The 22,566-nt window shown below is 66.9% G+C and overlaps 1 protein-coding gene across 1 annotated transcript in view; it reads right to left on the minus strand.

The window, feature by feature from the left end:
- Nucleotides 1-17,198, minus strand: part of SKI (SKI proto-oncogene) — a gene marked incomplete at its 5' end in the record, with an annotated part of 52,856 nt that extends 35,658 nt beyond the window's left edge. The window contains one exon of the mRNA XM_081086273.1: nucleotides 16,230-17,198. Coding sequence (XP_080942399.1) covers nucleotides 16,230-17,198 — 969 coding nt within the window. The remainder of the gene's footprint in view (nucleotides 1-16,229) is intronic.
- Between the last annotated feature and the right edge of the window lie 5,368 nt (nucleotides 17,199-22,566).

The following is a 22,566-nucleotide window of genomic DNA, read 5'->3' on the forward strand; positions in this document are numbered from 1 at the left end:
CACTCCTGCTGAAGATGGGGCTGGGGTGGAGAGGATGGTCCCCTGGAGGCCAAGCGTGCCCAGCACAGGCCTGGGAACAGGGCGGCCACCCACGACCGCAGGCACCTGTCAGGAGCCTCACCCCGGCAGGGCCCAAAGGACCTTCAGCCGGTCAGGCCACGCCACGGGCACGCCCTCACCTCCTCTCTCCCAGCAGCTGCGGCGCAGACAGGCTCTGGGCAGAGGCCGCGGTCCAGCCACCGTCCCGGCCAGGGAAACGCACGGACAGAGCGCGTGGGGGCCTCCAGAGCCTGGAGCCAGAGGACACCCCGCGGGAGGAAGCGCTCGGTCTCCATGGATGACCTGTGACAGGGACAGGGAGCCAAGGTCCACCTGCAGAAAACACTTCGCTTGGCAATCAGCGGCCGCCTGTCCTGCCCCACCCCCACCCGGGGGAGAAGGGTGCCACGGGGCCAACCAGCCTGGGGACCTGGATCCCGTACAGGACGGGGGGGGGGGGGGTTGGGGGGCGCTCACGCTGCCATGAGGTGGGGGAGGGGGGAGATTCTCAGGGAAAAGACATCGGGAGAGACCGCGTCCCAGCAAGCGGCCCAAAGAGGGGCAATTTCGGCGTCAAAATGACGGCCAGAACGGACGGCAGCCTGTGGCGACCGGGGCAGAGCCACGCGAACACAGGCCAACGGAGCACGAGCACAAGGCCTCTAACTGGGTCAGGCAGGATCTCGAGGGACAGGAACCCCTGGGAGAAAGTTCACGGGGGACAGGATGCCGACAGGGTCCAAAGTCCCCCCACAGGTTACTTATTAACCAGGGAGGGAGAGGCAGACCCGCCCAGGAGCCGGGCCAGGGTCACCGAGCTGGAGGGGAGGCGCTGCTGGGCCCCACCACAAGCACCCCTGCGCCCCACCAGGGGACGTGCCAGGCACCCCGACTGGAGGCACCATCCACAGGACAGCCCCGCGCTCCGAACGCACCAGCTCCACAAGGCGGTGAGGGACCCGGGAGAAGGGGCGCTGGAACAGGCGATCCCACCGAGAGGCGCGTCCCGCTGGGTCCGGGTGGGACACCGGGCTGGGGGCCCAGGCGTCCCCCTGCTGTGGCCACAGGAGCAGGGACGGACACGCTCTCGCCGTGCGCCCAGGCACCTGCAGTGGAGAGCCTGGAGGACAGCAGCCTCGCAGCTTCACCAGAGGGGGAAGACGCTCAGAATAAAACGCTGAGCCCAGCCCGGCCCGTGCGGCTCAGCAGCTGAGCATCGACCTCTGAACCAGGAGGTCACGGCTCGATTCCCGCTCAGGGCACATGCCCAGGTTTCAGGCTGGGTCCCCAGTGTGGGGCGTGCAGGAGGCAGCCGATCAATGATTCTCTCTCATCATTGATGTTCCTTTTCTTTCTTTTAATATATTTTTGTTGATTTCAGAGAGGAAGCGAGAGGGAGAAATAGAAACATCAATGATGAGAGCGTATCACTGATAGGCTCCCTCCTGCACCGCCCCCCCCCCCCCCCCAGAATCGAGCCTGCAACCCAGGCATGTGCTCGTGACTGGAATTGAACCTGGGACCCTTCAGCCTGCAGGCCAACGCTCTACCCACTGGGCAAAACGGGCCAGGGCTCACCATTAATGTTTCTCTCTCTCTGCCTCTCCCTTCCTCTCTCAAGTCAATAAAAATATATTAAAAAACAGAACGGAAAGGCTGAGCGAGGAGGAGAGGTGGCAGGTCTATGGCACCGGCGTCTGCCCTCCAGGGGGACGGCAGTCCCCCACACCAAGGGCACCTGGGAACACGCAGGACCGCGTGGCGAGGACGTGCTCAGGTGCTGGGGCCGGCCCCGCAGGGGCCACGTCTGAGCCTCCGATTAGTTGTGGGAACACGCGCTCCCTCCTTTCTGAGCCACGTGGCCTCCCTCTGGAAAGCAGGCGCCGGAAACAGCGGGGCACCTGCCCAACACGCCACACTCCTGGGCTGTGACGCCCCTGGGAGCAGCCAGAGCCCAGAGTCACAACGCTGGTGCGACGACCCAGCAGGCCACGGCCCAAGCTCCTGGACCGACAGGGGCGGGAGGACCGAGGGTCCAGCCTGGGTGTGGCCAGGGCCCGTGCCGGTCGGAGAGGTCAGTCCCTGAGCCCTGTGCCCTGGCCCTTCCTGCCCCAAACCGCCAGCTCGCGCCCACCGCCGGCAGGACAGGAAACGGCGCCTCTAGGCTGGTTTCTAAGCGCTGCCTTCTTCCCATTTTCTGAAAAACTTCACTTTTCCCCTGATAAGAATCGCCCTGGAGTCAGTCTCACCCCATCAGGTCAGGCTGTGGGCTCATTTACTGAAATCTCTGCTTGAAGAATGGCTGAAAGCTGACAGCCTCGCTCTGAAACCGACGCCAGCTTCCCTCGCCCACCACGGGCACCAACTTACTGCCACAGCTGCCTGCACCCCGTGGGCGAGGCGGGGGCTGTGTGGCGCCACCCACAACCAGACCGCACGCGGAGGCTCCGGTCAGATGAACCCTCAAACACCCCACTGCGGACGCCGTGCGGGGAAGCTGGCCAAGACCCTGGGGTGCTCCCCACTGGCAGTGGGCAGCACGGGCCTCAGCCTACGAACGCGCCCGCGCTGGCGCATCCTTTGTGTGCCACTCTCTGCACCTGCTGGCGCCCATCGCTGGCCTGGCGGGCTGTGGGGGCACCGTGCCAGCCCCGTATGCCCACATGGCCCCGGCGGGCTGTCAGAGGACGGGCTTTGCTGAGAGAGGACTGCGCAGCCGGCAGCCCCGACGCTGCTGCATCCTCACCTGCTTCACGTCCTCACCTACACGTGCAGGGCGGGCACCCAACCCTTTTTACAGGCGGGGAGACCAAGGCAGGACGTGACAGAGCCCAATGCCCGAGAGAGGAAGTGGCGGAGCCGGCCGGGCCCTGGGGGTCCCCACCCTAACCACGGGAGAGCGCTGCCCCTCAAACTTCTAGAAACTTCTCCTCAGCCGAGATACCAAACCCACACCATCTACTACGTGCAGAGGAGAGAGAGGAGCCAGAGGTCAGAGTCAGCGCTGGAGAAAGTGGTTTCTGCTTCGCGGTGGCAGGGGAAGCGGGTGCCCGAGGGCACTGCCTCTCATCCCAGCGCCTCCCCTTGGCCTCCGACAGTGGCCTCACCCCCACCCAGCAGGTGGGGCCCCACCGGTTTTGCAAAACAAAAATCGAGGCCCCTCCTTCCAGGAGCCACTGGGGAGGGGGTGCCGCCCTCACACCCCCACCCCTCGTTAACATTCAACAGCCAAGACTAAGCTGGACAGAGCGCCAGGGGCCGCCAGGCCAGGAGGCCGCCTGCGGCTGAGGTCCAGGCTTGCTCAGACTCAGGAGGCCAAGATGGGGCGTTTGGAAACCAAGGAACGGAAATGGCTGCCATGGCTGAGTCATCAGCTCCACCAGCGCGGCCAGGGGAGGGGGCCGCGGGCAGTGTGGGCACCGCCCGTCCTGGCCCCGGCGACTGTCCAGGCCCCAGGGACGAGAGGCAGCTGGCCGTGCCCTTTGGGGCTCAGGGGAAGGCGCTGGCTTCCTCCTGAGCTTCACGGCCGGCCACGCGCCCAGGCGCGCCTCCCCGCCCGCAGCCCTCCTGGACGGCCCAGCCCCCGCCAGGCCACCGGTCACCACGGTCCATCGAGTGCACACCGTGCCGAGGGCAGGCCTGGACCTGACGCCCCTGCGGGCCGTGCACTGTGGTGTCCAGAGGCCAGAGAGCAAGAAAAGCTCCCCAAGCGCCCGTCCCTCCCAGAGCCACGCTGGACGTGGGCTGCGGGCCCACCATGCACACCCCCTGCCCGCCATGCACGCCCCCTGCCCGCCGGCCGCCAGGGGCAGCCCTGGCCTCTCTCCTCCCCGGGAACAGGCAGGTCAGGCCGTCCCGGCAGCGCTGGCGTCTCCTGCTCTGGCTCTGACACGTTCGGGGCGAGATTATAAAGGAAGCAGAGCCCATTCTCTCTCACTCTTTTTAAAGAACTTCTCCCCCGGCCACGGGGCCCAGGGGCGGAGCGTCGACCTAGGAACCAGGAGGTCACGGTTCGATTCCCGGTCAGGGCACGGGCCCAGGTTGCGGGCTCGAACCCCAGTGTGGGGCGTGCAGGAGGCAGCCGGTCCACAATTCTCTCGTCGTTGATGTTTCTCTCTTTTCCTCACTGAAATCAATGAAGATATATTTCTTTAAAATAGACTAATTTTTTGAAAAAAAAAATAAAAATAATATTTTCCTCCAGAAAAGGGCAGGACAGACTTAGAGGGAAAGAAAGGTGCGTGAGGCTCATGGGGCCTCCTCGGGAGCCGCGGGCCCTCCTGCTGCCCGGCCCCCACCCCTGGGCCAAGGCACACGCACACGCAGACACGCGCACGCACACGCTGGGCTCTCACACGGGCCTCCCGGGATCAAAGGCGTCATCAGCCCCACGAACCCATGGTCCCCGCCAGGCCTCTCTGGCGGCCACAGGCTGGGCACACAGTAGGGCTCCATGACGGAGGACGTCCGCACGCAGACGGGTCTGCCGCCGCCCTCCCACCAGGACACCCCCCGGGCGCCAGCCCCTGGGCAGCAGGTCACTGCACCTCTAACAGCAGGGCCCGGGCACACGGGGTTTCATTCTAAGAAGGCGGGGTCCCCGGCTCAGTGCTGCTCCTGCCTCCGACGCCCCACAGCCGGGTTTAGCGACAGACGGACGGCTGAGCCACGACACATGGGGCGCACGAAACAGCAGCCAGTCACATGCGGTGGGACTCATACCCACAATGCACAGGGAGCTCATACAGCCCAGCGCAAAGCAGGGCAAAGGGCTCCAACAGGCATTTCTCCAAACGCGCACACGCGGTCAGCAGCACGTGGCCGGGCACTCAGCATCACTGACCACCAGGCAGGCGCAGCTCAAGCCACAGCGAGGCCCTGGGCGGGGGGGGGGGGGGGGGGGGGTCGGGTCAGCTGCCTAGAGCGTTGTCCCGATGGGCCAAGGTTGTGGGTTCGACCCCGGGTTAGGGCACATACAAGAAGCAACCAATGGATGCATCGATAAGCGGAACAAACCTATCTCTCTCTCTCCTTTCCTCTCTCTCTAAATCAATAAATAAAAACTAAAACAACAACAGTGAGACACCAGCTCACAGGCACGAGGATGGCTACCATCAAACACACACAAAACAGCAGGTGCTGGCGAGACACGGAGATCAGAGCTGGGCCCCTGGTGGGACGGACGCTGGCGCAGGCGGGACGAAGACCGGCGCGGCGGCTCCTCCGAAATTAGACAGACTCACCACCGAGCTGAGCTGCCCTCCTCTCCCGGGCACCCACCGCTCACAGCAGCGCTGCTCTCAAGGCCGAACGTGCCCACAGCCCGGTGTCCCCCGATGGGCGAACGGACACAGGGACGGACACACACGCTCCGGGCGCCAGGAGGAGCTCCGTGCAGTGAGTCGGGCTCAGAAGGACAAAGGCTGCGTGATCCCGCCCCCGGGAGGGCCCTGGAGTCAGGGTGCAGGGCGGGGGAGGGGGAATGTGTGACGGGGTCAGAGGTCACTGTGGGACGATGGGAAGGTCTGGAGACGGCGGCGGCTTCGGCGCAGGGCATGCGGGTGTGCTTCCTGGGTGCCAGGCGCTCAGGCTGTGGGGCAGGAAGTGGCGGCTTCCCAGCAACCCCTCGGCCTGGGGACTGACCCGCGTTTAGAGAACAAATCAAGACCCTACAGAGGCCCCGTGCCTCCTGGGACCGAGTCCACTAAGAGCTCGAGGGGCAGTGCACACAGAGCAACGCACGATGGTCCCAGGGCCGTGCCCCAAAACCACCGGGTCCTTAACCAGGTCACCACCGAAGTGACAGGAAAAAAGAGACCCGCACGACAACCCCACCGTCGCCCACAAAATGCAAGAGGAACACTCACACTGCACGTCTGTGAGGAGTGAGGCGAGGTCGCTGCCCACCGTCTCCCACCAGGAACGCCCCAACCCTGGCGTCCCCGCGCGGGGGAGACCCTGTAGCCAACCTGAGCCACGCGGGGGTCTCAGGCTCCGCCCTCCCTGCAGGGGGACGCCAGCCGGGGCCCCCACTTCAAACCAGCCCGGGGGCCCGCCATCTTCCTCCCTGCTCCACACGGGTGCTCACACGCGCACCCACGGAGAAGGGGACGGCTACTGCGTGAGGCCAGCACCCCGGAGCCAGAGCCCCCAGGCGAGCCGGGCACAGACGCACTGCGACCAGGCCTGGGCGTCCACCCTGGGGCGCGGCCCAGACACGCGGAGACAACGAGGAGGGGCCCCCTGAGGGAGCGCCGAGAGGAACAGGGCACAGCGCGCTGACTGTCCACACCGTCTGTCCACACTGACCGTCCACACTGCCCGTCCACAGACCGTCCACACTGACCGTCCACGCTGTCCGTCCACACAGACCGTCCACGCTGTCCGTCCGCACCGTCCATCCACACTGTCCGTCCACACCATCTGCACTGTCCATCCACACTGACCATCCACGCTGTCCATCCACACTGACCATCCACACTGTCCATCCACGCTGTCCGTCCACACTGACCATCCACACTGACCATCCACGCTGTCCATCCACACTGACCATCCTCACTGTCCATCCACACTGACCATCCACGCTGTCCGTCCACACTGACCATCCACACTGTCCATCCACACTGTCCGCGCTGTCCGTCTGCACTGTCGCGTGCTGCCGGCTGGGACATCTGTCGGCATCCCTTACAGGGACAAGAGAAACCAGCGCCCTCGATGTCCACTGAGGCCCAGAGCCTCGATGCCAAGGAGGTGGAAATGCTGGGGGATGCGTGCCCAGAGCCGTGCCCGCCGACGTGCACACGCAGGCCCGACTGCACAGCAGCCGCAGACGCGGGTTTCTGAGATCCGGATCCACACACGGCCGGGCGCTCTGCTGGGCGCCGATGGCACTGTGGGTAACGGACGTTCCCACGTGAGATAAGGTGACGTCTGGGACTGGCTTTAAACACCTGCCTCCTCACACAGAGGGAAGTCAGACACGGTCACCGCGGAGCTGGGCGCGGGTCACGGACCAGGCTCTGCCCGGTGCCGCGAGGAGTGACCCCGACGCGGGGTGTCCACGGGCACGTCACGGGGCCACCGCAGGGCCCCCTCGCAGGGGACGCAGGCGTGAGCAGCGAGTGACCCCAGGGTCGGGGACGGCGAGGCCCTGCCCACGGGCCCACAGCTCCTGCACCGTGATGTCCTTGGAGGCCGAGCAGCAGGCAGAGGCCCCGGCCCGTGGGCACACCGCCAGCGCCCGTCACCCCTTCCCCAGCCCTCCAGGGTCCCCTGCCTCCCTCCTACCTGCTTCCACAGCCAGCAGGACCCCAGACGCTGGGACCACGGGGACAGCAGGCCCGGGGTGGGCTGCCCGCGGTCGGTCCGGGTCATCCTCAGCCTCCAGGGCTCACAGGGAAGCGAGAGGCTGCATCACGGAGAGCCCCACGCACACAGGAATCAGCACGGACGCAAGCGCGTTGGAGGACACACAACAAGCAGCACGAGCGGCACCAGCTCCCACGGCAATGACGTCGGGCACGACCAACCACAGAGGGACCCCTAACCCGAGACGCTGACAGCGGCCACAGGAAATCAAAGCCGACTCCCCCCCACGGCTCCAGGACGGAGCAGAGCGCGCCGCCCGCCTCCCAGCCCACGCCCCGCACACCCGCTCGCGTGGCCCAGATGGAGCATCGAGACTCGCAGGTCCCGGCCAGCAGCAGGGACACGGCAGCAGGGACACGGCGTGCACTCAGGGCCCAGGAGCCAGTCCCACAGGTCGAGGGCCCCTCACTGCGCAGCCCCCGGCGCTGGGCTCGGGCGCCATGCTCCTCGGGTCCCACCGGTGACGACCCTTGTGATGACCCTTGGGAGCTCCGTGGCGGGCCTCCTGGCACAGCTCCCAGCCGGCCACGGCCTGGGCCGCGAGCCCCTCTGGGGAAGGCACTCCCTTGCCCTCCCGGGCCCAGCCACGCCCGCCGCCTCCGGTAAGCAGCCGCCCACTCGCTGAGCCGGTGGAGGCAGCCCACAGCTCACCTCGTTTCCACAGTTTAAAGACCTTTGTAAATTGAGACAAAACCGACGAGGGTCAGGCAGGCTGGCGACACTCACGGCGCACGAGGATGTTAAGAAAATCACAGTTTTGATAGTTCTGCAAAAAAAACTTAGCAAATTTACAACAAAACTGTCAAGTAATTAAGGCAAGGCACTTCACACATGAACTTAAACTGCTAATTAAAATCCCCTCGCTTAATTGACTACATTTGCATATCATTCAACTTGGGGAGCATAATTTTTTTAATGGTTTGGGCAAATCAGTTGTAACCTCAGGGAGTGGGCAGCAGCAGGGAGGCAGGTGAGTCTGGGGCGTCAGGGGCTTGACCCCAGGCAGGGCCCCCCCCCCCCCCGTGGGCATGGCCGCTCGGAGACCCCACTGTGGTGCAGTGTGCTGGCGGCACCTCCTGCTGCCCAGCACGCCTGCCTCCACCTCCCCACCTGGGACAGGCCCTTTCCTCCTCCGGGCGCAGGTCCCCCGCCTGCCAGGCTGCTCTGCGTGCTTGCTCAGCGCCAGCCCTGCCACGGGAGAGACCCACTCACCCTCCGTGGCAACGGGTCAGAGTGCAGATGGCACGCTGACCTTCCACAAGCAAGCGCCAGCCCAGGTGGCACTCAGCCCAGCAGAGCCGGACACGCATGGGCTCACCTCTCAGGAAGGGCCCTGCCAGTCCTTGGGCCCAGGGACCAGGGCTGCTCGGACCCGGCCCGACCACGCCACCGTTCCCGGCCGGGCTTCCGCCTGCTCCTCAGCGCAGCACCCACGGCTCTGCCACCCACTGTCCACGGAATTGGCATTTTCCCGCAGCAGGACCCCCGGGCCTGCACGGGTCTAGCTCCGATGGGAAAGTGTAGCCGCGAGTTCACACGAAACCAGACGGCCGGGCAGGCAGAAGCGCGGCCGCAGGGCATCGCACCACGGCTGCAGCTCCGTGGGACCCCACGAGAGAGCCTCCAGCAGAACCGTGAGCACCACCACGAGCAGGAGGGCCACGCGTGCCACCAGCTCTGCACAGAGACGGAGACGGGGAAGCAAGCACCTACAAAGGGGAGGAGACAGCCTGGCATCAGCCCCCCATCACCCGCAGGCCTGAGCTGCAGAACAGTGCCACGGGCTGGGATGGTGGACGGAGCACCAAGGTGATGGCAGACGGGCTATGGAGGAGATGCTGGCACGCTGCCCAGGGAAACGATGGCGCCAGCCCCCACCAGAGGTTCTCGCAGGCCATCCAGGCACCATGGGTGCGTGGTGTCCCTGGTGCCTGTCAGTGCCGGGGGGCGTGCACCCACCCACAGGACGTGGGCTGCTACGGGACTGGGGCCGTTTCCTGACCCAGGGTCACTGCACGAGGCGAGACCGGCCCTCAGCCTCTGGCCACGCGCCCTCCCCCAGCGAGCAGCTCTCAGAGAGCGTGGGTGCGTGGCCGGGAGAGGCCTGGGGGAGCCCCTGCCCCGCTGGGGAACGTGGGGGGTTGGAGACCATCGCTCCAGACCACTCCCAGACACCGCGTCGCACCCAGCAGCCGACAGCTCCTCCTGGGCAGGGAAGAGCGGTGTGGGCACGCGGGCAAGCCGGCACCTGGTGGGTGTCCCCACCATGCACCCCCCACCCCACCCCCACGTGACTGCTTCGGGCACAGTCAGCCGGGTCCTTGGTGCCACCCACACATGGGGGTCTCCACCCTGGGTGGGGGTGCACAGCTCAGCGGCCATCGGTGGCTCACCCCCACTCACCACCTCACACACGGGCTCAGACCAGCTGCGCCTCGCCCACCCTTGGGGCAGAATGCGCCCGACCAGGTACCCATTGCACTGCCTGCGCCCTGAGCGACCTCCCTCCGCCACTGCCCTGCCCGCCGCCCCGTTTCTCTGCAACAAGCAGGAAGCCTGTTTTCAACAAAAAATGTTTCTTTCAAAGGAACCAGCCCATGTCCCAGCGGAAGCCCAGCCAGGGCGGGCAACTCGCAGGCTGGGCCAGGCAGGGCCACGGCGGGGACGCCGTCACTCGGCAGGCGGCAGGCACGTGTCGGGTGGCCCCGGGCTCCTCCAAGTGCCCCACACAGACAGACCTGAGCGAGCCATCTTCTTCAAAACTCGTACAGGGCAGGAGAGGCACCTGCCAAACGCCCCCTCTGCACCCCAAGAAAGGCTCTCCGCCCCCTCCCCTCTCCAGCCGTCGACAGCAGAGCTGCTAACAGACCCCAATGACTTCATGCCTCCATGAGCCCCTCGATGGGTGTTTATCCGGCCCCGGAACTAGGGGCCCAGCTGTGACCAAGTCCCCCACCCCCACGCCCTGGGAAGCCCACAACACAACCACAAGCGCACCATCGGAGAACCAGGCCACGGCGGGCTGGGCGCCCAGAGTCGCCGAAACTTCCTGAATTCTTATCGATGCTCCCAACTCAAGAAGTGACGGCTCCTGTGAATCTTTGTAAGGCTCACAAGTAAATAGGGAAGACGCAAATGCCCACCGCCAAGAGAGCCTGGGTCTCCCGGGCTCAGGCCAAGGTGACCCCCCTTCCCCCCAAAAGCCCACTCGTGGCCCTGGATGCCCAGCAAGGGGGCTCCCTCCGCCCAGCAGGTGCCCCATCCACTCTGGTTCCCACCATTTCCTCTAAAATTCGTGCCCGACTGGGTCCTTCATTTTATTTTTGTTGTTGTTAATCCTCGCCTGAGGGTATTTTTCCATTGACTTTTAGGGAGAGTGGAAGGGAGAGGGAGAGGGAGAGGCAGAAACATTGATGTGAGAGAGACCGGTTGGCTGCCGCAAGCCAGAGCCTGCAACGGAGGTCCGTGCCTTTGACCGGAATCAAACCCAGGGCCCTTCAGTCCTCACACTGACGCTCTATCCACTGAGCCACACCGGCCAGGGCTGGGTCCTTCCTTCAGCCAGAAGTAGACACAAGTGGTGGAGACTCCCAGACCTCACTTGGCCCCTCCTCGCCGGTGCCCCAGCAATGCCGCCTGAGAGACAGCCAGCCTGGCGCAGCCCACGCCACAGGACTGGCCGCTCGAGGGCAGGGCTCCTGGAGAGAACCCTCTTCCCGGGGAGCCCCCTCTTCCTGGAGAGCCCCCTCTTCCTGGGGAGCCCCCTCTTCCCGGGGAGCCCCCTCTTCCCAGGGAGCCCCCTCTTCCCGAGGAGCCCCCTCTTTCCGGGGAGCCCCCTCTTCCCGGGGAGCCCCCTCTTCCCGGGGAGTCCCCTCTTTCCGGAGAGCCCCCTCTTCCCGGGGAGCCCCTCTTCCCGGGGAGCCCCGTCCCCCTTCCTCAGAGCGGCCACCGCTCCTCTCCCACCGGCCGCCAGTTGCGTCCTGAGCAGACCGTCACCTGCACGTCACCTGCACGAGCCCGGCCTGGTCTTCGTGGGGCCCCGCCCCTCGCGTTCAGGCAGGAGGCTGGGGGGGCCGGGGCCACCCCGTTCCCACGAACAGCCGCCAGCCACACACCCCACACGCTCCCGCGCAATGGCTTCCTGTTCCTTCTGCGAGCCGGGCCCGCCCCCCGCGTCTGAGCCGGTTCACAAGCACAAGGCGTGCCCGTCCACCATCTCACTGCCGCCGCCATCCCAACGCGGTGACGGCCAGGAGGGGACGGGCCCTCAGGAAGGAGGCCGCGGTCTCCTCCCGCAGCTCGCGCTGATCTTAAGGAAATAATCCAGCCTCTGTATTTTGAGTCAAAACAAAGAAACTTTTAAAAAACATTTCAGTTGAAACTTGCATAATTCTTCCAGGGGAGAAACCCTCCCTCTTTCGCAATCCTTCGGAAGAGCCACGTTATTGCTGCTTGTGTAACAGCCTCCAGGCCGCAGTCGGCCGGCCGCCGGCCACAGACGCGGACACGGACACCTCCCACGGACGGCCGGGTGCCCGCCCGGAAGCGCCTGGGGCTGGGGTCACGCCTCCTCCCTCCGGTCCTGTCTGCCTCTCCCGACGGCCAGCACTGCGGCACAGCCGCTGCAGGGAGGACGCGGAGCCCACGGCGGCGAGGCAGCGACCCTCTCAGCGCCCCACGCTCCCGGGGCCGAGGGCGGCAGGGACAGAGGTGCGGGCCGCTCAGTGACAGGCTGCCCCAAGCGGGATGCCCACGTCAGGGAAACAAACCCCAGAGGGCCAGGGGCCCAGCCCAGCTCCAGAGAAGGCGCTGGACCCAGGAGACGGCCGCTCCTGGAGGACCACGGACCGGCTGCTCGCACAGACAGACGGACACCAGGCAGCCCCGCCTCCCCCTGCTCCACGGCCAATGACAGGGCGCAGGGCAGACCAGCTGCTGTTTCTCGTTTGAGGAGACACCCCGCAACCTTTACCCTAATGTCCAGACTGACTCACAGACCCATCCTGCATGGGGGGGGGGGGGGCAGGAGCCTTCCCTCAGAGCATCACCCGAGATGGCACCCCACCTTCTCAGCCAACCGTCTGGAAGCAGGAAATCACCACGGAACCCACAAAAACAGAGCAAACCAGGGGACACAGGGACAGGGGACCCGCGCAACCTCTGCCAGTCCGGGTGGCCCTGGGGGAGCAGAGCTGCCCCACGAGGAGGCGGGTTCCTGGAGGGAGCGAGCGCGCTGGCCAGAGTGGCTCCACCTGATGGGACGCCCTCCCTGTGGGAATTCCAGATCAGAGGTCCCCAGGCCCCCCGCAGCCCCTGCCTCCGCAACTCAGAGCCGCAGTCACCCCCCAACAGGGATCCTGAGACGCCAGGCTGCTCAAGGCTGCCGCCGGCCGGTTTCTGCCTGAGGGAGCAGGGCCTCGGACCAGGAAGACGCCAGCCTCGGCGCAGGGAGAACAGCGTCCACTGGAACAGACCGTCCAGCCGTGGGCGCTCCCGCCGCACCCCGCGGGCCCGTGGGCCTAACACGCGTCGGCCACACGACAGGGCCACCCGGCAGGGAAGAGCCTCCCAGAACTCGGTGTCAGAAGGACAGACGGACAGAGGGACAGCACTTCCAAGGAGCCCTGCTGGGGCCACAGGGACACAGCGCTCCGCCCTGCCGTCCCGAAAGGGAAGCACCTGGGCCCCCGCGGAGGGCAGTGCTCGCCACACCCCAGCGCCAGGATTCCTCTCCGGCAGCACCTGCACCTGCGCCGCTAAAACCAGCCCAACGTCATCCAGGCGCCACTGGACAAGCCTGGGGGCGGCCGAGCCCTGGGCAGAGGGAAGGCCGAGCGGGCGAGGCCCTCAGCTGTGCGCCCGTTCCCAGCAGCAAACGCAGCACGTCTCCGCCCGGAGGCACCGACACCTCAACCTCAACCTCAACGCCCGAGACAAATCCGCTGCCACTCTCCCACCGTCCCCGGTACACGCGAGGAAACGAGGCACAGAGGCCGTGCGGTTCCCACCCGCTGCCCACTGCGGACGCCCACGGACAGCAGGCGGGGGAGCCCTCTCGCCGGGACCCGTTACATCAGAGGCGCCACCACGGAAGGCCGCCAGCCTGCGCCCAGACGCCGCCTGCACAGGGTTTCCAGGCCCGGACCTGGCACCCGCCCCACGCTCGGTTCCACCCCGGCAACCACAGGAACCACCAGCCCCCACGGCTGGGCCGCAGGCGGAGGGCGCAGGCGACGGGGCCTGGGAGCACCAGGAAGGTCACCAACCCCTCCCACCGCCCATGGCACGGCAGCGCCGACTGAGTGTCCGTCTGGCAGGAGACCTGGCGACACCTTGGCCGCCAACACCCGGGACGCACTTCCTCCTCCCAGAACCCTCCGCCCCAGGGGAGCCCTGTCCCCTGCAGAGAGCAGTGCCAGCCGCGTCTTTGTTGCCTTCTGTCCGCACGCTCGGCACATCAAAAACATTAAAATCAGCTACAAAGGAAGTGAAGAAATCAAAACACCTCCTAGGAACACGCGGTCCAGAGGCGGTGGGAGGGGCCCGCGGAGATGGGCAGGCGCTGGGAGGGGTCTTCCCAGGCGGCTCCTTCCAGAGCAAACAGCCTGGGCAGCTGTGGGTCCCCCACCCCCAGGCTGAGACCCTCCTCCTCACGTGGTGCCTCTGGCGTGTAGACACAAGCACACGGCTGTGCTGGGAAGATTTAAAGGGGACCACACACCCCAAAACTCCCAACGGTGCCATCAGAGCCACGGCAGCAGGGCAACGGAGCCAGGCTGGCAGGAAGAGCCCAGAGGCAGGGTGAGGGGTGGTTGTGGGGGGCAGCAGGAGGGCAGGCAGGAGCCCCTGGAGGTGCGGCCGGCAGAGACGGGGGACACATGAACAGCCAGCCAGACCTCAGGCCCAGGCCACCACTGTGAGGACAGGGCTGGGCTGCCACTTAGGCCTAGAGGCCGACCACTTGGGAGATTCTTTTAAATCCGCACACGCGGCTTCTGAGCGGCTTTGGGGAGGTCACTGACGCAGAAGGGGCAGCGCTGGCCATCTGTCGAGATGGCCAGAGTGAAAGTGTGCTCCGACCACTTTCCTGTGGCTCGTCTCCCCAGACAGCCCTGGGCCGCAAGCCCCAGCCGCGCCCTCCCTGAGCGGAGGACACCCGCACGGGGTGCAGGGCGCCAGGCCGGCCGCGGCTGTGACAGCGGCAACCCCAGGACAGCAGGAGACCGCAAACACACACATGACCCAGATTCGGACACAAACACAGATGCAGACACGCCCTGCCAGACAACACCCTCTGCTGTCCACTCTGCAGGTGAGGGGCCTGCCGTGGCCTCGCCCGCCCGCCCACCAGCTCCAGGCGGCCAGAACCCACCCGCCCTGCACACGGGCCCCCTCAGGCCACGCTGGCTGTCCAGGGTGCAGCCACCCCACACGGGAAAGGCTCCCAGTCCCAGGGAGGGCCCCGCAGGCCACCCAGAGCCAACTCCGTCTCCAACACAGGGCCCTGCCGGCAGCCTTCCCACCGGCACCCCCCGAGCACACCCGAGCAGACCCTCCTGCCGCCCCACGGCAAACCCGCAGTCTGCCAACAGCTGCCACCGGGCACTGGTCTGGCAAGGGCAGAAACGCCCCTGCACACGCACACGCGGCAGCCCCTCTAAGCACAGGCGACAGGCCCCCCTTCTCCCCAGCCCCTCCTCCGCTCCCCAAGACTGACACTCCGCTGGAGGGGCGCCCAGAGAAAATCAGGCGGGAGCCTCTATTCACAGATTCAGAAAAAGAAGTTTGATGCAATAGCTGAATTAATTAGGCCTCCAAGAATAGCTGAGCCAGGGCAGCATTCTGTGTGCGATTTAATAAGCTTGGAAATGTGAAAGGAAAGTTGCAGGTTTGTGGGGAGGGGGCAGATGCCAAGAGAAGTTGGTGAGGACCTGTGTGATGCGTTCAGTGTCCAGCGGTCCCGGGAGGGGCCAGACCACAAATGTCCCCGGACAGACACACAGCAGCGCCGGCCTGGCCCTCCCCGCCCTGCCCTCCCGCGTTGGAGACAGAGGAAGAGGGACATGGGCGCCTCCAAAACAAACTGCCAGCCACAGGCCACCGGAGCTCTCGGCCTGGGGTGCCCGCTGCTGCGGCCTGGCGCCCCGTGCTCGTGGCCGCACCCTCACGCGGGGACTCTGGGTTCACTCCCTGGAAGGCCCAGGGAGACACAGAGCTGGAGTCCCCAAGTCTCGGCCCCCTGCCAGGGCGCCAGGACGCGGGCCGTCTGTTAGCGTCTCCCAGGACTTCCAGGCACAGAAAGGCTCTGCCCGGCCAAGTCCCGCCGGCTGGGGCCTGGGAGCTCTGGGGCTGGCAGTGCCCTTTGCCCCCACCTGGTCTGGACACTTCCTGAGGCACCCAGAGGAAGGCAGGCCTTGGCCCCAGGCTCCAGCCCGGGCCCAGCCCAGGTCTCACTTCCCAGGGCTCTGGGCAGGGGCGTCCTGAGGACTGAGGCTGCCCTCCCCGGCCTTTCTGGGCGGCTGCCGGGGCCGGAGGGCTTCTCTTCTCCACCCACCGGGCCGGGCCCTCCAGGCCAGGCAGGCTGGCTAAGTACCAGGGGTCAGGCAGGAGGGGGCCTGCCTGCCCAGCTACAGGACCATCCGGGGGACCCTAAAGCGCACCCGATTCTCCTTCAAACAAAGCAAAGCCCTGAGCCGTGGGGGAGAGGCAGCGCGCAGGTCTCAGCCTGCAGAGACAGGGCCCCTGCCGGAGGCGGCGGCCCCCACCCTCTCCCCAGCCCCGCCCCGCGCGCGCCCTCCCCCGAGGCCGGTGGGGACACTCACCAGGGGCACCCGCCGCTTGTACTTGTTGCCGTAGTCGAACTTCTCCTTCACGTCGTCCAGGCAGCGGCCCAGGCGGGCCTGCTCCTCCTTGCCCGTGTAGTCCTGGCTCAGCAAGATGTAGGCCCGCCAGTTGGCGGAGTCGAAGCCCCAGTGGCAGGTCCGGTTCTCCAGGGCCTTGTGCGAGTGCACCACGAACTTGTGCGGCGGGTACATGAGGCGGCAGTCGAGGCACTGGATGCAGGCGGCGCTCGGGCTGCTGTAGAGCTCGGGCACCAGCAGCCCCTTGCACTTGCCGAAGCACTCGTGGTACACGCGCACGCTGCGCTCGCGCAGCTCCAGGCCCAGCGCCAGGCTGGCGGCCAGCTCCTTCTTGCAGGGCGGCGGGTAGGCGCCTCCGTAGAGCAGCGCGTTGCACAGGCGCTCCGCGTCCGTCTTGGTGATGAGCCCGCACGAGGGCGCCGAGAAGGGCAGGATGCCCATGACTTTGAGGATCTCCAGCTGGTCGGCCGTGCAGCGCGAGCAGTAGATGTGCAGCTCGTCGCACACCGAGTTGATCTGCTGCAGCGAGAAGTCGCGCAGCACCGAGTTGAGGATCTGCGGCAGGCACAGGCGCTTCTCGCCGCCCACCACGAAGCACGAGATGGTCTCGCCCTCCAGGACGGTCTCGCAGCGCTCGGTGGAGCGGTCGGACGGCATGAAGAAGGGCCCGGGCAGCACGGGCGGCGGCGGCTGGATGGCGGGCAGGTGCAGCACGGGCGGCGGCTCGGCGGCCGCAGGGACCGGCGCCGGCACCGCGGCCGCGCCCGCTTCCTTGGCGCCCTCCTTCTTGTAGGCCTCCTGCGCCCAGCGCGCCGAGAAGGCGGCCGGGCCGCCCAGCGAGCTCATGGAGCTCAGGTGGAACTGCTCCAGCGTCTTCTGCAGCCCCGGGTGCGGCTGGAAGCCGCCGCGACCGCCCGCCGCCGCCTCCATGGTGCGCTCCGACTCCACGGGCCGCTCCCGATCCCGTGCGCCGGGGCCCCCGCGGCCCCCGCCGCCGCCCCGCGCGCCCCGGCGGCGGCCCCGGCCCCGGCCCCGGCCGCCCCCCGCCGCCGGCTCCCGGACGATCACGGCCGCGGCCTCGCCCGGGGGCGCGAAGGGGAAGGCGGGCGGGGCGAAGGGGTCCCGCCGCTGGAGCCCGCCGCCGCCCGGGCCCGGCGCCACATCCACGCGCCCCGCGCCGCGCCCGCCGCCTGGGCCCCCCGCGCGCCCCCCGCGCGCCCCCCGGGCCCTAGGCGCGGGGCATGCCCCTGCGCGCGCCGCCAACGCCAACGCCAACGCTCGCGGGCCCGGGGCACGCGGGGGGCGCGCGGGCAGGTGCCGGCGCCGCGAGGCGCGAATCGCCGCGGTGGCCGAGGCCGAGGGGCCCGGGAGGAGCGGGGGCGCGGGCGCGGGGCCCGCCGGGCCGTCCTCGCGCGGCGCGCCGCCGCCGCCCCGCTCCTCCCACCGCGCGGCGCCCGCCCGGCTCGTCCCGGCGGCGCTGGCCGGCCGCGTCGCGCCCGCCGCCGGCCGCCCCGGCCCGGCCCTGCCCGCGCCCACCCCGCCGCCCGCGCCGGCTCCGCGGCCCGCCCGTCCGCCCCCCGCGAGCGCGGCTTCCGGGGCGGCGGAGCGCCTGTGAGGCGGCCCTCAAAGCACGGCGGCGGCGGCGGCGGCGGCGGCGGTAGCGCGGGGAACGGCGTACATCCTCCCGCGGCTGGCTCCGGCTCGGACTGAGCGCCGGGCGCTGAGCTCACGCCGCCGCCCCGCCCCGCGCCCCGCCCCGCGCCGCGCCGCCGCCCCGCCCCGCGCGCCGTCTGGGCCGCGCGTCCGCCTCAGCCGAGCGCCGGCCAGGAATGCGACCGCCCCACTGCCGGCTCTTCCAGGAACGCGCGCTCCCCCGCCCGCGCCGGTGCCGCTCGGCCGCGCTCGGCCACGCTCGGGCCTGTCCGCCTGACACTCGGCCCCGTCCGCCCGGGACTCGGCCCCGCTCGGCCCCACCCACCTGGGACTCGGCCCCGCTCGGCTCCGCTCGGCTCCGCCCACTTGGGACTCGGCCCCGCTCGGCTCCTCTAGGCCCCGCCCACCTGGGACTCGACCCAGCTCGGCTCCGCTTGGCCCCGCCCTCCGGAAGGCCGCTCGGCGGGGGCGGCGGCGGCGGCGCCGGGGGGGCCCCCTTTCCGGCCGAGGCCGCTTCCTGCGCGGCTGGGAGGGCTCCGGTCCCGACGACGGGGCCCAGGAACCCACACGCGGCCCCGCCACAACCGCAAACCAGCGGGGAAGCTGGCGGGATGGGACCGCGCGGCCCCACCTCACGCCGCGCGACCCCTTGTGTGACGGGGTTGCAAACGCACCGCACAGCCCAGCTCCCCACACGCGACGGGGACGCCACGAACACGGCCCGGGGTCCCACACACGACCGGCCTCCACGCAGTAGGACCCAAGGGCCGACATCGGACAGGGCGCCACGGGACAATAAGGGCCACTGACACGTTAGGGTGGAGACACCCCGAGACCCGGGCAGGGACCCCCACCCCCAGGGGTGTGGCCTGGGCAGCACCCACCACCTCGTGACCCTGCACCCGGGTCGCCCCCGCGGCCAGCGGGACCGCCAGGCAGCAGCGTGGCCTCCCAGCTGTCCCCGCGCAGGACGTCGGGCTCCAGGGGCCGGGGCGGGGCTGGGAGGGATGCCCTGCACCCGGGAGCTGAGCCCGGTGCTGGCCAGGGTGCGGCCAGGGCCAGGCCTAGGGTGGGTCCTCGGGAATCGGGCCCCGCAGCCCCCCGGAAGTGGCCCGTCCCCCACCCTGGCTGGGTCCTGGGGGCAGAGGACTAGGGACCCGAACTTGGACGGGCGGGCGGGGTGGTCCCCGGCGGAGGCCTGGGGGTCGGGGCTTGAAGTCGGAGCAGCCCTGGTCGTTTTCAACCTGAGAGAGGACAGGAGGACAGTCCCGCTGAGCCGGACGGGAGCACCTCTTTCTCCACACCACGAGGGCACCCACACCAGCCTGGCATTGGGGGGCCTGGGGACCCTGCCTGCTGGGCAGAGGCCCTGGGGCCTCACCCACTTCCGCTTGGGTGGCCTTCAGCCTGTCACCTGCTCCTACCGCCCCAGTGGAGGCTGGCACGGACTAGACCCCACACCAGTGCTGCTGGGGGCAGCGCCTGCCCAGGGCACTGACCGGGCACCTCTGCAGACCTTGAGGTGCAGGCCGGTTTCTGGAGAGGCAGGTAGCTCGGATGGGTGGGTGGGCGGATGACCACACACCTTCCTGGCCGCAGACCCAGCAGGCGCCCGGGGTGGCCCTGGGGTCTGAGGTTCAGGGTGCAGTGCTCCATGTTTGAAAACCAGACTGCTCCCCACCATGGACCTGAACCCCCCTTCCCCCCTCCCCCTGGCCAAACCTGCGCCCTGGGGATGCTGAATGCTGTTGTCACGCCCATGACTTCTCTGTGTGCGAATATGAGATTGGGGAAGGGGGTTTAAGAACCAAAGACACTCGGCCAAGCGTGGCTCCGCGGCTGAGCATTGCCCTAAGAACCAGGAGGTCACGGTTCCATTCCCGGTCAGGGCACATGCCCGGGTTGCAGGCTCCATCCCTGGGGAAGCAGGGGGCGGGGGGGGGGGGGGGCTGTGCAGAAGGCAGCCGATCAGTGATGTTTCTCTCTCATCGATGTTTCTATCTCTCTATCCCTCTCCCTTCCTCTCTAAAAAATAAAAACATCATAAAATAATAAAAGCCAAAGAGAAGGGGCTTTTCAGACACCACTCTCTTGGCCCACACTTGGACCGAAAACAACTGTCTTGCACCTGACAGCGTCGGTCCCTGCCCCGTGGACTGGAACCCTGGACAGCGGGCAACCTGGAGCTGAGAGAGGGTGGTCTGCATAGAGGCTGGACCGGGAACTGAACCCCGACCTCCTGGCCGTGCTGGCTCCTGCCCCCCTCCCTCCGTACCCTCGGGCTCTGCAGGGCTCTGGGAAGGAGCCCCAGGAAGAGCCAGCCGAGGGCCAACACTGTCCCCACAGCCGCAGGATCCAGAGTGAAGCCAGCGGGGGTGTGAGGGGTGGTGGGGACAGGTGTGAAGGGCCCTGAGATGCAGGACTGGGTGACGGGGGGTGTGGGGGGGTGGCTGCTCTCAAAACCTGCTCCCCGTGAGAGTGGAGGCCTCCTCCCATAAGGTGTCGAAGTTTCTGGAGCAGCCAAGCCCTCCCACCCAGGCAGGACCAGGGCAGCGTGTCTGCATGGCGCCGGCCAGGCCCTGTCTGCCCTGAGCCTGGTGGGGGCGCTCCCCCCTGCTGGCCTGCGCCCCGGCAGCCCATCCCAGCAGCCCACTCCTCCCACGGTGTCAGGACCACGGACCAGGCACCATCCCGGCAGGTGGAGGGTCAGGGCCCAGGCACAGCTACATGAGGGCGGAGGCAGGGACCAGGCCCTCGCCTGGCGGGTGGGTGTGGGCAGCTGCTCGTGCCGTGCCCACGCACTCGGGAGCTTAGCCCCTGCAGGTATGAGCCGGGGCCTGGGGCCAACCAGCTTCTCTCCATCTCCTCCCGGGAGACGGCACAGGATGGACCGCAGTGCGGGGACGGAGGGGGTCCTGCAGGCTCAGGAGGCTTCTGGGGCCGGGACTGAGAGATGAGGGGGCGGCCATGATAGGGGCTTCTGGCCTGGGGAGGAGCTTAAAGTCCCAGCTGGAGAAATGGGCTGAGAGGCCTGGATCGCAGCTTCTCGGAGGGTCCCGCACCGACAGCTTGCCCCAGGCGGGCGGCTCCGACCTCCGGGCTCCCAGCGGCCCCTGCTCCCTACACCTTGAGCAGCAGAGGAGACACTGGGTGCAGCCGGGCACAAACCCCCGTTGTCAGGAACGTGCTAGGATACTGTCTTCCACCGGCCGGCCTGGCTCCATGGCTGAGCGTCGACCTATGAACCAGGAGGTCAGGATTCAACTCGCGGTCAGGGCACAGGCCCGGGTTGTAGGTTCGATCCTTAGTGGGGGGCGTGCAGGAGGCAGCCGATCCAAGATTCTCTCTCATCGTTGTTTTTACTTTTTTTTCTCTCTCTCCCTTCCTCTCTGAAATCAATAAAACATATTTTTTTTAAATATATTTTATTGATTTTTTACAGAGAGGAAGGGAGAGAAATAGAGAGCCAGAAACATCGATGAGAGAGAAACATCGATCAGTTGCCTCCTGCACGTCTCCTACTGGGGATGTGCCCGCAACCCAGGTACATGCCCCCGACCGGAATCGAACCTGGGACCTCTCAGTCCGCAGGCCGACGCTCTATCCACTGAGCCAAACCGGTTTCGGCAAAACATATTTTTTTAAAAAGATATTGTCTTGCCAAAACCGGTTTGGCTCAGTGGTAGAGCGTCGGCCTGCGGACTGAGGGGTTCCGGGTTCGATTCTGGTCAGGGGCATGTACCTGGGTTGCGGGCACATCCCCAGTGGGAGATGTGCGGGAGGCAGCTGATCAATGTTTCTCTCTCATCGATGTTTCTAGCTCTCTATCTCTCTCCCTTCCTCTCTGTAAAAAATCAATAAAATATATTTAAAAAAAAAAAAAGATATTGTCTTAAAACTTTAAATCTGAAAAAATGTTCTCAAGTAACATGATCTTAACAGTTTAGAAAAGACTTTTGTCTTCATTTGGTTCCACCAAAAGCAGCCTCAACACACAGGGTGCAGACGGTTGACTTGGGAGGCCATCCCCGCACACGCAGCCAGGGTGGGGCCCGGCGTGTGTGTGTGTGTGTGTGCGGCCTGTCACCCTCCTGCCGGGGAGCTGGGCCTGGGCACAGCGGGAGGGCACAGCCCCGGGAGCCGGGAGAGAGCGCCAGGGGGCACGGCTCAGGGGAGGAGAGTGGGTTCCTCGCGGGCCGAGCTGGGAATTCACACCCGGGGACCGCGTGGGACCATGTGGTTCTGCGCTGGAATTCGCCACGAACGCGTCTCCATATTTATGAGCAAATGGAACTGCCGCAGGCGTGGATGCTGGTACAAACCTCGGCACAGTCGGTAGCTGTGTCCAGGGAGAGGCCCCGAGGGCGGCCCCACCGCGGTCAGCGCACCGAGAACTGCGTCTAGGTTTCTCCGTTCCATCCTCTGCTGGGAGGAACCAGGCTCGGCTGGTGGGGGCTTCGTCCCGCACACGGAGAGGTTTCGGGTTCGATTCCCAGTCAGGGCACAGACGTGGGTGTTGGATCCCCGCGGGTGTGGGAGGCAGCCGGTCCATGCTTCTCTCTCTCCCTTCCTCTCTCTTTCAAATCAGTTTTTAAAAAACAACATATCCTCGGGTGAGGATTTAAAAAATAAATTATATTAAAAT

The sequence above is a fragment of the Myotis nattereri genome, assembly GCF_964212035.1.
Source record: "Myotis nattereri genome assembly, chromosome: 3".
NCBI classification, from domain to species: domain Eukaryota; kingdom Metazoa; phylum Chordata; class Mammalia; order Chiroptera; family Vespertilionidae; genus Myotis; species Myotis nattereri.